Genomic DNA, 17,104 nt, shown 5'->3' with positions numbered 1-17,104 from the left:
CTTCCTCTGGCACCTCCTACTGGCAGAGACCAACACAGAGCTCGGGCTGAGCAGAAAGTGTGGCAGACTCCCAGCCCCATGTGCACAAGGCAGGGTTTGGAGCTGAGAGAAAAAAGGCGTATGACCACAAAGTGCCACCCAATCGACGCGGAGATGCGGGGGTCTCGCATTTTTGAATTGAGTACTTAAGAAAATGCCCCTAATTCCACTTATTTCTAGTGAAGGTTGTACTCGTCAGGTTTGAATGTAACAAGGTTGTTCGTATGCTGTAGATTGTCTACAGAACAAAGATTTTAGTTACTTGTTTACATGTGGGGAAGAAAAGTTAGAAATGAATACTTATAAATCCGAGGGACCACCAATTACCTGCTGTTCCATGACCACTCGCGCAATGGCGGCTTGGACCACGTTCGTGCGATCCAGGCAGTCCATGCAATTGACACGAAAAATCCCTTCTTGTTTACATATTACTCCAGCTTGATCCACCCTTTTCAAAAATAGTATGGGATTATGTTACAATATGAAATACTTCAGCAAGTTTTTCAAAAACCACAATTCCTTAGAGTAGAATAACAACAATAGCACTGGTTATCCATTGTTTGACATATCATTATGTGATGGGCATGACTGAGTACTTTGAAGACGCTGTTAATTTACATAGTAACTTGGTAAAACAGATGTAGTTATTCCCATTTGGGGAAAAAACAAAAACAAAACTGAGGTACAGTGACTTGCTCAAGTTTCACAACTACGAGGCAGAGGTGACACAACCCCAAATTATGATATTTATATATTTAAATATATATTAAAGCCAGAAGCCACTTTAAAACACCATCCTGTCCCTCCTTTTTGACTCCAAGTAGAAATGCATCTGAACGCATGGAGCTTGAACAAAGTCACTTTACCACTCAGTGAGAAGGCATGCAGCATGCCTTGTGCGTCTAATTTCTCTGTCCACCTCTGGCCTTTCGAGTCCAATTGAAGGTTCTTCCCTAGCATTTAAGCCAATTTCTTCTTCCTACACCTCCCTCCTGCAGTCTGAGAATCATCTTCCTTCTAATTTTGAACTACCTGCAAGCTGAGACCGAGTACCTCTAAGGCTTCCTTCCCTTAGACGAAGGGATGGTGAGAAGAAGAGGAAGAGGAAATATAGACCATGGAGCATTAGATGGAATTAAACAACGGTCCTAGAGCATTTCGCTTCATCTTGCCTGACCATCTGACACCTCTTCCCTTTTCAAAGCTAATGCTGCCTAGTGACTGACACTCTCGAAAAGGAGATTGGGAATCAGGAAGCAAAATAAGAAAAACGAACACGATTTTTCAGCTTGCTGCTACTATTTTAGTGCTTAGCGCTACCAGACAAATACATCTGATTTCACAGACCAACAGTTTGTCAAATTGACTTCTTAGGAGATACCTACCAACACCACTTCATGTCAAGAATAATGTCATAAATGGCATCCGTTAGTGTTTGAACATTCTCAAACTTCATTCCTCGGCTAAAACACATGCCAAAAGAAAAAAAAAAAGTTTAATAATAGGTTAAACCTAATAACAGATTTTTTAGCTTAAGTCACAGTATTTAAAGTAGCTTGGAAAAATTAAAGAAAACTATTGCTGTAAGTACATGAGGTTAACTCTACTATAAATTATATAGGCAATTTATATACATGTTTGTAATTAATCTCCACTGTGAAAGAAAATATATTTAAGAATACATTGAAACATATCACAGCTATCAGAAGTTTCTTTCCCCCACCAAATTTTCAAAACTTAGGTAAACGAACCCACATCAGAGCCAGGATTAGGACAAAAGAAGCTAGCTTTCAGAACACACACAAGTTAAAATTACCATCAAAATGATCCAGTGACTGTTGTTTTTCCAGAGCAAACTCTAGTGAAGCTTATCCATAGAGAAAGAAGTATTATTAATAGAGCATGAAGATGAGCCAGCAGAATGATTTTTAAGTAAGGGGACTCGATTACTTCTGCTAGGCTTGGACTCAAGCTGAAAGGAAAAGCTCCAGAAGTTCTTCGAGTGATAAAAGGAAAAATGGAACTCTCCATCGCCATGTTGTTTTGGGAAAGACAAAATATTTCAGGAACAATTAAATTTTTAGCCAAAATAAAGCTCATATGAAAATTAAAACTATGTTAACAATGAGAAGAAGAAAAGTGTTCTTCCCCGTAAGGAAGAGGAGAGCTCAGCTTGCTGTGGGAGCGTGTACCACAAACACCGGAACTGATCAAAACTCCCATCAGGAAGCCCTCTTACCAGTGCTCATGGAAGTCAAATGAGACATAAGTGAGGTGTGAGCTGTTGAAGAGTAACACTTGTTTCAGGTAAGCATCGCCAATAATTTTCTCCCTGCCTGCCTGGTCCACCAAGTTAATAATAACCTGTGAAAGTTAAGGAAACACAAATTCAGTTTAATCAGATGCTAAACTCAATGTGGTTTTGAATCAGTTTGTTTGAAATTGTTTTAGAAATATTTGATAGCCATACTTAGAAATTTATCCACTCAGGCATCAATTTTTTTCCCCTATAAAGTTAGATTTTCACTTGTTATATTTAGGTAGCATTAATAGTTGTTTAATGTACTATGTATGTGCAATGACCAATTAGAATAAATTGGTAAAAACCAATTAAAAAACCAATTAGAATTGGTTATAATAAAATAATAAACAAGGTCCTTTGTAACGCAAATATTAAAAATATTTAGAGGTTTTAAAAAATATACAAGACCTACTTATGGACACTATAAAACTTTGCTTAAACACGTAAAAGAAAATCTGAGTAAATGGAAAGACACACTATGGTGCTAGATAGTGAGATTCAATATTATAAAGATGGCAAGTCTCCCCAGATTAAACACTCAACAATCCCAATCAAAATTTGATCAGGATCTTTCTGTGGACTTTGACAAGTTAATTCTGAAGTTCCTCTAGAAGGTAAGTATATGGAAAAAGTTTTGAAGACTAATAATAAAGGAGGACTTGTCCCATTGGAAAGCAAAACATACTCTAAATCTGCAGCAATTAAGACAGAAGTACTCATGGAGAAACAGATGAATGACCCATAGAACGGGACAGCCAGCTAGAGACAGACATATGCACATTGAGGAATCTAAAATATTAACAATATCATTCTGGGAGAAATAAAAAAATACTCTATAAATGGTACTGGGATAATTATCTATCTATATAGTGGGGGAAAACTTACTTTAGCTCTCTAAATCTCATTATATACAAATCATAAGATGCATTAATGACCTAAATATTTTTTGAAGTTATAAAAAAGCTAGAAGAACATTTGGGGTGATGTTCCCATAACTGTAGGATGGGACGTGACTTTCTAAGCGTAAGAACCAGAGGGCATAAAGAAAAAGATGGACAAATGTGACAACATAAAAATTTAAAACCTCTTTACCCAATGACAATACAAGTAAGCAAAGGTAAAACAAAACAAAAAGACACAAAGGACTACGTGGGGGAACAGACCTGTAACATTAAAGCAATACTATATACGAGTGCTATAAATTCAGTAAGAGGAAGAGTAAATTCCCAATACAGAGGAAATTCACAAGAGAAAATATATAAATAGTCAATAAACATGAGGCTACGACTTTGTTAATAATCAAAGAGACAGAGGCAAACCAAGAGACAGACTCTCAACTGTAGAAAACAAACTGGTGGTTACCGGAGGGGAGATGGGTGGAGGGATGGGTTAAATAGGTGATGGGGACTAAGGAGGACACTTGTGATGAGTACCTGGAATTGAATGGAAGTGTTGAGTTGCCATATTGTATCCCTGAAACTAATATTACGCTGTATGTTAACTAAATGGAATTTAAATAAAAGCTCTTAAAAAAAAAAAAAGAGATACTAATTTTAAAACAGAAAACTAGCTTTCATCTTTACAGAGGCAAAAATTGAATCCTAAATGTCATCAGCATTGGTGAATACATGGGGAGATGGGCATGGCTCCCACTGTTGCTGAGGGTATAAACTGTTGGGATCTTTTGGGGAACAACAAAGTGGTAGTTATCAAGTTTAAATGCATCCTGTTTGATCCAGTCATTCTGCCTCTAGAAATCTGTTCTGTAAAGCAACTAAGTGTCCCAAAGTACACAAAAGTTGTTTTCTGGAATTTTTGTTTTTACAATAGCAAAAACTAGATCCTAAGGGTCCACCAAGAGATAAACGGTTAAATAACAGCCATGGAACATTAAGTGAAAACAGCTGCAGAATTGCATACATGGTATAGCCCTCCATTGACTTAATTTTAAATGTGTATATATACATGTGTCCAGATGGGCTTTTGCTGCAAATGACAAATCAGTGACTCAGGTCTCAGAGCAAGAAGTCTGGAAGCGGCATGGTTCCGGAATTGCTTAATTCAGTGGCACCAGTACCAATTCTCTCCATCTTTTTGCTCTGCCATCCTCAGCACACTGGTCAGCCCTGAGGCCAGTTCATTCAAGGTTTTGCCATAGCTGCAGCGGCACGTCACATCCACACACAACAATCACGGAGGGACTGTTGGGTCCTGTATCTCCGCTTATTTATTAGAGCAGGAAATCTTTCCCAGAAGCTTCCCAGCAGACTTCCCTCACATCATCCCTCACTGGCCAAACTGCCAATGAGCACAAACAGGCCAATGCCTAAGCCAATCACTGGCAACAGGAACAGTGGTGCCACCCTGACTGAGTCAGGCTGACCGTGGGCCCACCTCCCAGAAAGCAATTACCCAGGGGATGCAGGTGGACAAGGGAACATTACTGGGGTACTATCAGAAAGGAGGTGTCTGCTCAATACACACGCTGGTAAAACTGACGTGTACAAATAGGCTTTAAAAGTCCATACAGAACAGGGATGAGGGTGGTTAAGGAGGTTATTGTTACTGCTTCCTTTACACGCTTCAGTATCATTAAAATTCATTTTTTAAGCAAGTCTATTTTTTTTTAATGTTTATTTATTTTTGAGAAAGAGAGACAGAGTGAGACTGGGGGAGGGGCAGAGAGAGAGGGAAGACACAGAATCCAAAGCAGGTTCCAGGCTGTGAGCTGTCAGCACAGAGCCCGACACGGGGCTCAAACCCACATCCTGAGATCAAGAGTCGCATGCTCGCCAGCTGGGCCAGCCAAGTCGCCCCTAGTTGTTACATTTAAATTGTGGTTTGGAGCACCTAGGTAGCCCAGTCGGTTAAGCATCTGACTTTAGCTCAGGTCACAATCTCACATTATCTCAAAAATAAATAAACATTAAAAAAATAATAAATTGTGGTTTATTTTCTGTAGTGCTAGTTATAATTGCACATATTGCTGATATATGAACTTATTCACACTGTAAAAAATTTCAACCATATGGGAATGCAAGCCGGTGCAGCCACTCTAGAAAACAGTATGGAGGTTCCTCAAAAAACTAAAAATAGAACCACCCTGTGACCCAGCAATGGCAGTACTAGGCATTGATCCAAGGGATACAGGTGTGCTGTTTCGAAGGGACACATGCACCCCCATGTTTATAGCAGCACTATCGACAATAGCCAAAGGATGGAAAGAGCCCAAATGTCCATCGATGGATAAATGGATAAAGAAGATGTGGTATATATATACAATGGAGTATTACTCGGCAATCAAAAAGAATGAAATCTTGCCATTTGCAACTACGTGGATGGAACTAGAGGGTGTTATGCTAAGTGAAATTAGAGAAAGACAAAAATCAAAGGACTTCACTCATATGAGGACTTTAAGAGAAAACAAATGAACAGAAGGGAAAGGAAACAAAAATAATATAAAAACAGGGAGGGGGACAAAACAGAAGAGACTCATAAATATGGAGAACAAACTGAGGGTTGCTCGAGGGGTTGTGGAAGGGGGGATGGGCTAAATGGGTAAGGGGCACTAAGGAATCTACTCCTGAAATCACTGTTGCACTAGATGCTAACTAATTTGGATGTAAATTTAAAAAAATAAAACAAGTTAAAAAAAAAAAATTTCAAACATAAAGGTCAAATCCCTCCTTACCACAACCCAGACCCACACCCTTCCCTGGAGGTAACAACGGTTACCGTTCAGTGTGTGCCCTTTCAGCCCATATAAAGGTATGCCTACATAAATGTGCATGCCACATATGTGTGAGAACATATATGTGTAAAAGAACTACGTGTATATAAATGACACGGTTTTGTTTTGTGGGTTTGAGATGGCAACACACCATATGCTCTTACAGTCTTTTCTCGCTGTGTGATCTTAAGATGTTTCCATGCTAGTGCACACAGATCTACCTCATCGTTTTTAAGCGTCTGTAGTCAACACTTTTTTTTTTTAATTTTTTTTTTTTTAACGTTTATTTATTTTTGAGACAGAGAAAGACAGAGCATGAACGGGGGAGGGGCAGAGAGAGAGGGAGACACAGAATCTGAAACAGGCTCCAGGCTCTGAGCTGTCAGCACAGAGCCCGACGCAGGGCTCGAACTCACGGACTGCGAGATCATGACCTGAGCTGAAGTCGGACGCTTAACCAACCAAGCCACCCAGGCGCCCCTTAAATGTGTCACACTGTTTATCCACTGACGTTCTGATGAACAGTCGGGTTACTTTCATGCTGCAAAAAATGCTCTTGTACATGCCTCCTGGATTGAACGTGAGTTTCAGGTACATTTAAACATTTTTTTGTATTAGAGTCCCAGTTATTTCACATCCTTAATGGAACTTGGTATGTATGATTGTTTTATTTTAGTCATTCTGGTGTATAAGCGGTTTTAGTTTGTATTTCCCTGATGATGGGTGAAGTTCAACACCCTTTCAGATGTTTATTGGCCTATTAAATACACTTTTTCATGAACATCTGCTTAAGTCTTTTGTTGCCTTTTCTTTTAGGTTGTACATCTATTTTTAGCGTTTTTAAGAGGTTTTTTTGTTTTTTGTTTTTAGTAACTCTAGATAGGAATCTTTTGTCCTATATATGTATTAAAAAATCTTAAATATCTTCTACTTTGTGAATTGCTTTTCCATTCTTAGTGGTGCCTCTTAATAAACAGAAGTTCTTTATTTTAATAAAGTCTAAATTATTTTTTTCATTATGGTTTGGGATTTAAGTCCTATTTAATTTTAATACAGTTTAAATAAATGATAAAACTTTGATAACAATTAAAAATTTAGTAAAGTCAAATGTATCAATATTTTTCATTATTGGTTAATGCTTTTTAAGTCCTGACTAAGACCAAAGATCAAAAAGATGCTCTGGGGGTGCCAAGGTGAGTCTGGGCCAAGGCCTTGGGTCTTTTTAAAACAAAACAAAACAAAACAAAAAAACCCTATATTTTCCTTTAAAAAGTTTACAGTTTAACTTTTTGCATTCAGATCCATATCCACCTAGAAATGACTTCTATATATAATATGTAGGAAAGATATCAAAAAGCAAAACTACCAGATTAACAGTATAAGCATATTTTATTTTGATTGATAATACCATTCAAAATAGCTATACCAACTTATGTTTCCTCTAGCAATCTGTGAGCGTTCTCATTTCCCCAATTACTTGCCTTTATTTCTTACTGTCAAACTTTATAATTTTTTCAATCTGAGGGGTTTTAAAATTTTTTGATTTTTGAGAGAGAGAGAGCACAAGGAGGGGAGGGACATAGAGACAGGACAGAGGATCCGAAGCGGGCTATGTACTGATAGCAGTGAGCTTGACTCGGGGCTCGAACCCATGCACCGTGAGATCACAACCTGAGCTTAAGTCTGACACTCTACTGAGCCACCCAGGTGGCCATGAGGGTTTGCTTTTTATTTCCCTGCTCAGACTTTGGGACTGCACGAAATTTCTACATTAATTTTGGAAGAACTGAAATCTATTCAGTATTAATCCTTCTTTCCAGGAACATGGTATTTTTTCTCCATTTATCCAGGTTTTCCTTTGCATTCTTTGGTAATTCTTCGTCCCATCTCCCATCCCCATACACAAGCTATCTTTTTTTGTATGTTTATTAGGTTTTAGGTTATTTCTTCCTTTTTTATTTTTGTTGCTGTTAGAAAAATGCATCCTATAGCATTACACATTCGGACTGGTCATTGCAAATGGATCAGACTTACAGGTTATTATCGTAGACTCTGAGTCTAAAGTTCTCTCTTGGCCAGCAAAAGAACAGATGCAGGATTAAAAGTGAGAGATGGCTCATGTCTGGGAAAAGACAAGAGCCCCAAATAAGGGTCCTTGCTCCGTATTTATGAAGATTAAAAGGCTTACAAGCTTGATGGGAGTACATAAAGAGACAATGAATCTGTGAACATTAACTCATGGGCATGAGGGAAAGGGGGTTTTGAAGATATACGGTGTTTGGGGTTTGGGTCAATATAAAACAAAATCCTGGCACCAGGCAGATGGTTGTTAAAGGCAGACAGGAGGCACTGCATCTGTTTATCTTAGCTAGCCTAGGGGATAAGACAGGGAAAATAACCTCAGGGTTAACAAGGCACCTTTGTTTTGTTAATCAGTTCAGCTCTGGGCAGCATCACCGCAGGGCAGCAGTCTATAGCGCTATTTACCTGTTTACCTAATTTGGTCCTTCCTTCCTGTGAAAGCTTTCTGCTATAACACTAATTTGGGGGGCTTGGGGGGGTAATCTTGCTTACCCTACATATCTTTGTATTGGGGGCCTTTGCCCCCACCTACTCTATTCTGGGGGCCTTAGCACCCCCCCTTCTCTATCCTTATAACGCTTAATCTTGTTTACCCAAACTTGGGTGTGAGCATCCTATGGCTTTGTAATTTTTTTTTTTTTAATTAAAAAAAAATGTTTATCTTTATTTTTGAGACAGAGACAGAGCATGAGGTGGGGGGGGGGGGGGGAAGAGAGGCCGAGAGAGAGGGAGACACAGAATCAGAAGCAGGCTCCAGGCTCTGAGCTGTCAGCACAGAGCCTGACGCCGGGCTCGAACTTGACAATTGAGAGATCATGACCCGAGCCGAAGCCGGACTCTCAACAGACTGAGCCACCCAGGCGTCCCTGGCTTTATAATTCTTTATGCCTTGTTAACCCATCAGTGCTTATTCCCCAAGCTTATCCCCCACAGGTTATTCTATACAAATCTTGTATCTGAAATCTGGTCATCTTATTGAACTTGTAATTTCACTTAACAGTTTTCACTTGATTTTAGTCTATATGATCACAGTCCTACATATAAATACATAAGAGAGGTGGGCAGAGAGAAAAGATCTTGAAGATAGATGCATATCAAATTGTTATCTTCAGGAGGCAGAACTACAGGTGGTACTGAGAGATGCCTTTCTTTCCTTACTCTGGATACTTCTTCAACTGTAATAATTAACGACAGTAGACTAATTCTTATCTAAAAACAGTCTAAAGTAGCTGATTCAATTCTTCCTAGAGAATATTAGAAATACTCTTAGCTTATGTATTCTTCAACTTCATGGCAAGATACCATTTTGTTTAATTACAAATAGTATATTGTTATTTTCATGAAATTTAAAGAAATAGATACATAACCATGGCTGAAAATGAAGGAACATTAATACAGATCAAAGCCCACCTGTTTTTTGTAAATTTTCAGTTGTTCTTCGAAATGGGCACAGAAATAGGCAATGGTGTCCTTTTCACCTACAAAGAAGTGATACAAAATCTATTTTTCCTTCCCATGTTTGAGACAGAAATTAGTGTCTATTCCACCCTTACTCTTACTTTTCAACAATTTCTTGGCCACCAAATGTAACTAAGATGGTCTAAAACCAGTATTTTTAAATACAATGAGCCAAAGCCAAAGCCCTCAGATTCCTTTTCCCCCCAGTTAGGCTGCACCAGGTCACACTGGAAAAGCACACTATGTAATCAGGACCTTTATTGTTCATGTGTCCAGCCTGTTGTCAGAAAGGGTTCCATGTAGTTTATAGTAAGAGAATAAAACTCCTCTAAGAATATGAATATTATAAACTGAAGGTTTACTGGATTCTTACAAATATCAATTGAGTTTTGAGAGAAAAATATTCTGTAAACAATTTTTAAAATCAACCTCATTGAGTTACCTGGTTAGACTGATAGGATTTAGCCATTCCAGCGCTAAAGTTAAAATACTAGAAGAAATTAAATCCTCAGTAGTTAAAACAACAAACCTTACACAGCGAGACACTTGAGTAAAGGCATCTGATCTATTTTTTGTAGATGCCATCTGAACATATCTCCTGCTTCTATTAACATTGGCTACATTTACCCTTTTCCAAAAGTAAACATTTCATAAAGTATTCTCCAAAGAAACAACAACTAAAATCTGTGAAATAAGCTTTATTTTATTCTATTGTTAGGGCATTTTTTATTGTTAAACAACTTACTTAAACTGTCAACAACCATTATAACTCTTGCAATTACGATATCTCTATTAAATCTCACCAACTGGAATATTGTTTTAAATGAAGTATCTGGCCAAGCAAATCCAAACCTATAAAATACCTAATATTTTAAAAAATACTCTCTCAAATCATCACTGCAAACTAAGTAATGAACATGCTTACTTTTGTCCAGTCGTGGTCGCGGATTATATCGATACCCAACCTGGCTCCAAAAGACAGGCACAGAGCCTCGTGTTTGAATAAATGACAAAGTATGATTATGAACATGAATCAACTGCTCAGTTTCCACATAATTGGCAACATTTCCATTTTTATCCACTCCTCTTCGTTTATAACGCATTCCTAAAAGAAAATTAAAACAGAAAACAACATAAAAAAACATTATTTAGTCTGATTAGATATGCTACAGCTTTTTTTTTTTTTTTTTTTTATGTTTATTTTGAGAGAGAGGGACATAGAGCACATGCAGGGGAGGGGCAGAGAGAGAGGGAGACAGAATCCAAAGCAGGCTCCAGGCTGTCAGCACAGAGCCCGATGCAGGGCTCAAACCCACGAACTGTGAGATCATGATCTGAGCCGAAGTCGGATGCTTAACTGACTGAGACACCCAGGCGCCCCTGATTAGATATGCTTCTTAACCAAATCCATCTTCCAGGATAGCTTTAAGGATCTAATGTGCAACTTCCAGGCAGAACAGAATCAACTTCCCCCAAACTCATAACTCTATGCATCATTGTTTTGTACAAGTTGAAGCAAAGCTACTCTGTGAACTGAAAGGGAAAGGTTTTCCCGAGGGCGCTGGTGCTCAGGAAGGATTTATTACCGTGATACAGGCTGTCAGTGGGAACAATGGTATTTAGAAACATATCCCAAGTGACTTTCTTCTCTTCTCCATATATATATACCTCTTTTTCTTTCTGCTTTTGTTAACTCTCCCCCATTCACCTCCCTCCAAAAATTGGTCCCCAATTACATCACACGATTTAGAGTCACTGAGCACTTTGAAGCCAATTATGCTTCCAACTCCATTATTGTCATTAGCATTTCAACCCATCTGCACCTTTTCCATTCTCGTCTGAATTTAACTTGCACATGATTTCAGCCCTTTTACTCACCTGCTCTGTGCCTACTTCGGCGTGAAATGAGAGCCACGAGAAATCGTGGGTGAATGTCATCTACACAGGTGGACTCCTGAGGGGGGGTCTCTGGGCTGCTTTTCTCATCATCAGATGATTCATTATAATTAACCACAAGTTCTTCAATCTGCACGAAACCTTGGATAATGGGGAGAATCCAAAAGTCCACATCTGGTGTCTGAAAACAATATGAATATCATGTTGTTTCTATTCTGTATGGTCCTGCTGCTTTCTTAAATAGAGGCTAGCACATATTTGTCGGTTTCCCAGAAGCAGAAACCTTCTGTTTCTTAACCATGTTTTCTGTTTATTGGAGAATGGCAGAAAAAAGGGAGGAAGGAAGACAAAGGGGAGAGCCTTTTTCTCTATGGTGAGCATTCAAAAATAGCTGCCTGAGAGGTCCCTGGCTGGCTCAGTCGGTAGAGCAGATATAGCGTGAGACTCTTGATCTCGGGGTCACAAGTTTGAGCCCCACATTGGGTATAGAGATTACTTACAAAAATAAATAAATAAAAAGAGCTGCCTAAGAGGACCCACCAGATAGAAGCCACACTGCCTGGTAACAAATTCAACCTCCACCACTTACGAACTCACTCTGATGAATCACTTAACCTCACCGTGCCCCAACGTCCTGCTTTGAGAAATAGGAAAAACTGTTACCTCATTTGGTTGAGTGAATGAGTAAAATGTAAAAAGTGTTTGGCATAGTGCCTGCCTTATTGTAAGGATTTAACAGACATAGCTACTATGATTATTCCCATTGGTACAGAAAAAACAAAAAACAAAAAAACCACTTATAGGCTGATTTTTAACTCACCGTTGTATCAAGGCTTTAACAACATACAACCAACTCTGATCCCCTTACTACAAAGCGCAGAGGTCCAACTCTATGTTCTAGTTTAGAAAAAACTTGCCTTGCCAAGCTAAAATCCACATAGTAAATGAACCAAAAAAAAAAAAAAAAAGGAAAAGGAAAAAAAAAACGCTTTCCATAAATATCTTATTTTACAATGTCACCCAACATAATTAGGAGAGTATTAATTACAGTTAGACATTTCCCCTTCTGTGCCTTTGAGGCTAAGAATACTCCAATTTCCCGGCTGACTGTCTGCAGGGAGAGTGAAGGGTAAGAAGTACTCTAGGGTGTTGTTCTCTTTCTCTCCCGTCTCCACAACTGTATCCAGCCTTAACCTCAGCATGACCTTCAAACCCACCTCATCATCCATAACCACATAAGCCGGGCAGGACCTGTCTCACAGTTTTGTTTTATGGAGCAGCAGACAGGATCCTAGGAAGGTGGTTAGAATTGAAAATTATGAAGGGTCTATATGCATTCATTATCCTTACCACCATCCTCATTATTTGTATTTTTGTTCTAGCAACAATGCAGAACTCTTGACGGGAACAGAGAAACATACGTGGCCAAACGCCACCTCTACTGCAAGCCATCAATTTTAAATGGTAATTCGAAGTTCCTGACAGAAACCCTGCAAAACGTTATTAGAGCCCAATGTGTCAGCAAGCAGGAAAAATATGCATTATCGTCACCCTTCTTTTCCTCCCCTGTCACTGAGTTTCAGTGGTCACAGTTTGATCAGCCTCCTAAAAAGAGGTGAGAACATTTTCAAGCCTCATTCCCAATAGAGGCATGACAGATATCTCGTGGGAGACACTGCTAAAGTCAAAATCATTTATACTAACCACTGCCAAGGGGGAGAGATAGGAGAAAAAAGGTTTGAAATTTTTGAAAAGTTAATGAAAAGATAGTATGTCACCCAGTCAGCTATTTGCCCACTTTGTGTCCAAAACAGCAACTGGCACATAGGAGGCCTTCCATACATATTTGTTGACGGAGTGAACTGTCCTTGGATGGGTATAATTCTTCCACACAGGAGACAGAGTGAAGGAATAGAGTAACCATTAAACTGGAAGGATCCTCATACAATAATCTCAACATATTCCCTCTCATCCTTGATTCAAATACTGGCAGTACTGGAATGTCCTCAAAGATCTTTCTACTCCAATCCCCAGATGAGGAAACAGGAAAGGGAAGTGACTGGCATCATTAAAGAAAAAGCACACTTCACCATTTCCAATGGGTGCAAACAAAATCTCTGTCTCCTAGGAACTCTGTGGACATTAGTTCCGCAGCCTTAAATTACTTCTATCCCACGGGAACCTGCTAAAAAGGCAGGCCTGTGGCTAGGCTGTAGAGTTGGGAACTGTCTTAAAACAAGGTCTTGGTGTTCATAGCTAAATGATTCCCATTCTAGAGAAGAAAACATTATAGTGAGATTTTTTTTTAAGTAGACTCCATGCCCAACGTGGGGATCAAACTCACAACCCTGAGGTCCAGAGTCACATGGTCTACCGACTCAGCCAGCCAGGTGCTCCCATTTTAGTGAGATTTTGAATTCGTTTTAATACAGTGTTTAAAACTTTGCTTAACAACCATAACTACCTTTAGGATATTTTAGAAACAACTACTCACACCAATCTCAGTAAGATCTTGTATCATATATTTATTCCAAAAAAATCGGTCATCAACCTGGAAAAGGTAGAGAATGAATAGTTCAGAAACATGTTGAGCTTTCTTATAAATCATTCTGGAGGGCAAAGCCTGCCCTGAGCCATGAGAGAAGTACCTTCTGCCAGAGGGGACGGGGGTCCCTCTCCCCAGTGCTTTGCCTCTGCACCGAATTGGTTAGGTCATAAGTCAAGCTATAGTAAAAGGATTCTGAGTCCATGAACATCTTCAGCAACTCCTCGAGTAATCTCCTCTCCAACTTCTCCTTTTCTTTACTTTCCTTAACCTGTAAGAAGTTAATCTACTATTACTACAGGAATTCAATGTACAGCATTGTGTGGATAATGCCCAACTTCCTAGGAGGGAAGTGAAAATAATCCCAAGAACCATACATGGGACAAGCAGTTTGAAAACAAGTTTCCTGGGAAGGAAACTACCCTTCAATTTAAAAGTAATCAAAGATGGATTCCAAGCCCGTATCAATGAAACTCTTACTTTCTTTTTATTAGGAGCAGACACATTGGATTTAATGTGTGTAAAGGTCTTCAGTAGAAACTTTGAGTCATCAGGAGATGGTACAATCTTCTCTGGTTTGTTAATTCCAAAATGATGCTTCTTACAGAGCTAAATAATTAGGAAGAGAAAGAAAATTCATTATTATTACCGTCTGCTTGTTAAATGTCTGGGTACAAGTGCACAAGTGACTGCTACTGCTCATGCATGGTAGTTAAAAGAAAACCTCAAGATTTATTAGTAAAATGACCAAGTAGACAACTGATATTAGAGAGCACAGCTATGGTTTCAAGGATTAGAAAGCTACCATAGAGGGGCTCCTGGGTGGCTCAGTCGGTCAAACATCTGACTCCTGATTTTGGCTTAGGTCATGATCTCAATGGTTTGTGAGATCGAGCCCCGTGTAGGGCTCTGAGCTGATGGCATGCAGCCTGCTTGGGATTCTCTCTGTCCCTCTCTGTCTACCCTTCTCTGCCCCCACCCCTTCTCAAAATAAATAAAAGTAAACGTTTAAAAAAAAAAGTGATCGTAGAGGATAAGAAAGTAATACAGGACAAGACATCCTTAGGATTTAGGGGTGGGAAATTCAGGTTCGGATCACAACGACAGTAAGTCCTTACCCAGTATAACTGAAGAATAAAATACTCTGGTTGAGGTTTATCCATGCTTTGAAAATCGGCATCGGAGATTTAAAATATTGCAAAATACACATCTGCTATGCTCTAGGGGCATTACTTTACAGCTGTCTGCTAAAGATTCATTCATGCTAGTTAATGGAGCATTTGGGTTGAGAAGATGTCAAGAGTCTGCTCTGTAGGGAATCTTAAAAGCTGGACACTTCAATCACTCTCCTCCTATCCTCATACCTACGAACGGAATCGGCATAAAAACATACTCTTTGGGACCAGAGATTAAATTTGAAGAAGCCGTAAGCAGAGGCTGCAGGAAATGTGCAGTCTAACTGACAAGTATGAGGAAGAGGATGGGAACCTGTTAAGAGAAGGGCACAGAGGTTCCAAAGAAGGCTACCTGCTTAAAGCCAAGAGTTTTACATATAATTTTCACGTGGCTCAACACACAAGGCAAATACTCTGAGAGGTACACAGAGATTCTTTTGACTGTATGCAGACGAATTCCATGTTTTCGACGCAATGGGTGTATCACTACACTAAGTGGTAGCCACTCACAGAGAGCAAACAATTACTATGTGCCTATTATAATTAGTGTCTTACTTGCAAAATAACTATTACTAGATGATAAGCAGGATAAAAAATGAGAACAGAATCTAGCTCAAAGTGTGATTTTAAATTTAATAAAAAGGGGACAGGTATTCCTGATCGATCACCCTTGGAAGTGGCCAATTTTGTCAATTCTATATAACTCAATAAAGCTGGAGAAAAGCCAGAAGTGCAGACTGAGAATGGGACTGTATTCAGACAGAACAGGATCTTACAGACTTCAGGCCTTTTTAAAATTATGGCTATCAAAACCTCTGTTCACCGGGGTCTCACAACCTGACTGCAACTTTATGCTGCTCCTATGAACACAGGGGACCCGAAGATGAAGTCGCTCACGGCTGTCCTGCCGACACTGAGCTGACGATTTCCCAGAGAGTAAGCAAAACTACCAGGCTCTGAAGCTGACAGGGAAGGAGAGGAGAGCTAAGCAAGTACACACCGCTCCGGGGGCTCTCTCCTCCTCCCCTCCTTGCGTGCGGCACTCCCATCAGCATAGAAACATACCGATAGATCTTTCCTCGAACACCTTCACTTGACGCCTCTTCTGCTAGCCAGTGCCCTGTTCTTGTACTCCTCACTGCCTCCAGCCCATGGCATCCCCTCCTCTCCCGGGCCCACTCCAGTCAGGCTTCAGCCCCCCGCTACTCTACGTAAACTGCTATCTTCAGTGCGACCAATGACCTCCACTTTGCTAATAAGCCCAGAGGCAGACTCATCTTAACCTCTCGGTGGCATCTGACACAGTTGGTCACGCTCTGTCATCACATCATGCCATCTGTCATGCACTGTCTGCACTTGGCTTTCACCGGTTGTTCCTTCTTTATTTCTTCTGCTGGTTCCTTTCTGACCTTTTGACTCAATGTCTTAGGCACCACGAGGCTCAGCTCTTGACCCCCTTCTCTATCTAAATTCAGTCCCTTCGTGATTTCATCCAGCGTCGTGGCTTCAGATACCACCCATATGCCAACTCCTCCTTCCCAAATGGGTATTTCCAGTCCAGCTCTCTCCCCAGATTCTAGACTCTCAAATCCCAACATTCCCTTCTGAATTGCCACCGGGCATCTGAAATTCAACGTGTCCAAAACTAGACTCTTACCTTCCCTCCACCGCCTTCACCTCCCACTTTCCTCCCCTTGTTTACTCCACTCCATCCACACTGGCCTTCTTGCTCCTCAACACGTCAGGAATGCTTCCACCTCGGGATTCCATTCTAGCTGTCCTCTCTGCCCAACACCCTTCTCCCCAGACCTCTCACCACAATCTCCACTCCTGAGCACCCCCCCCGCCGCCCTTCCTGTGCCCGACTTTTATTTCCC

General features: G+C 40.0%; 1 protein-coding gene across 2 annotated transcripts in view; it reads right to left on the bottom strand.

Annotated features, from left to right (window-relative positions):
- Positions 1–17,104, bottom strand: part of INPP5F (inositol polyphosphate-5-phosphatase F) — an 88,880-nt gene that overhangs the window by 24,981 nt on the left and 46,795 nt on the right. For both annotated transcript variants that reach the window (XR_007460961.1, XM_049646538.1), the window contains exons 4-12: positions 14,533–14,661; positions 14,156–14,323; positions 14,002–14,058; positions 11,490–11,688; positions 10,537–10,716; positions 9,564–9,631; positions 2,279–2,403; positions 1,425–1,502; positions 367–487 (exon numbers count right to left, since the gene is read on the bottom strand). Coding sequence is in view for 1 of the 2 variants with exons in the window: in XM_049646538.1 (XP_049502495.1) it covers positions 367–487; positions 1,425–1,502; positions 2,279–2,403; positions 9,564–9,631; positions 10,537–10,716; positions 11,490–11,688; positions 14,002–14,058; positions 14,156–14,323; positions 14,533–14,661 (1,125 nt within the window). In the remaining variant the exon portion in view is untranslated. The remainder of the gene's footprint in view (positions 1–366; positions 488–1,424; positions 1,503–2,278; positions 2,404–9,563; positions 9,632–10,536; positions 10,717–11,489; positions 11,689–14,001; positions 14,059–14,155; positions 14,324–14,532; positions 14,662–17,104) is intronic.

This window comes from Panthera uncia, chromosome D2, assembly GCF_023721935.1.
Source record: "Panthera uncia isolate 11264 chromosome D2, Puncia_PCG_1.0, whole genome shotgun sequence".
In the NCBI taxonomy this organism is placed as follows: Eukaryota; Metazoa; Chordata; class Mammalia; order Carnivora; family Felidae; genus Panthera; species Panthera uncia.
The sequence above is the reverse complement of the archived record's forward strand: the minus strand, read 5'-3'. Positions and strand labels throughout refer to the sequence as shown.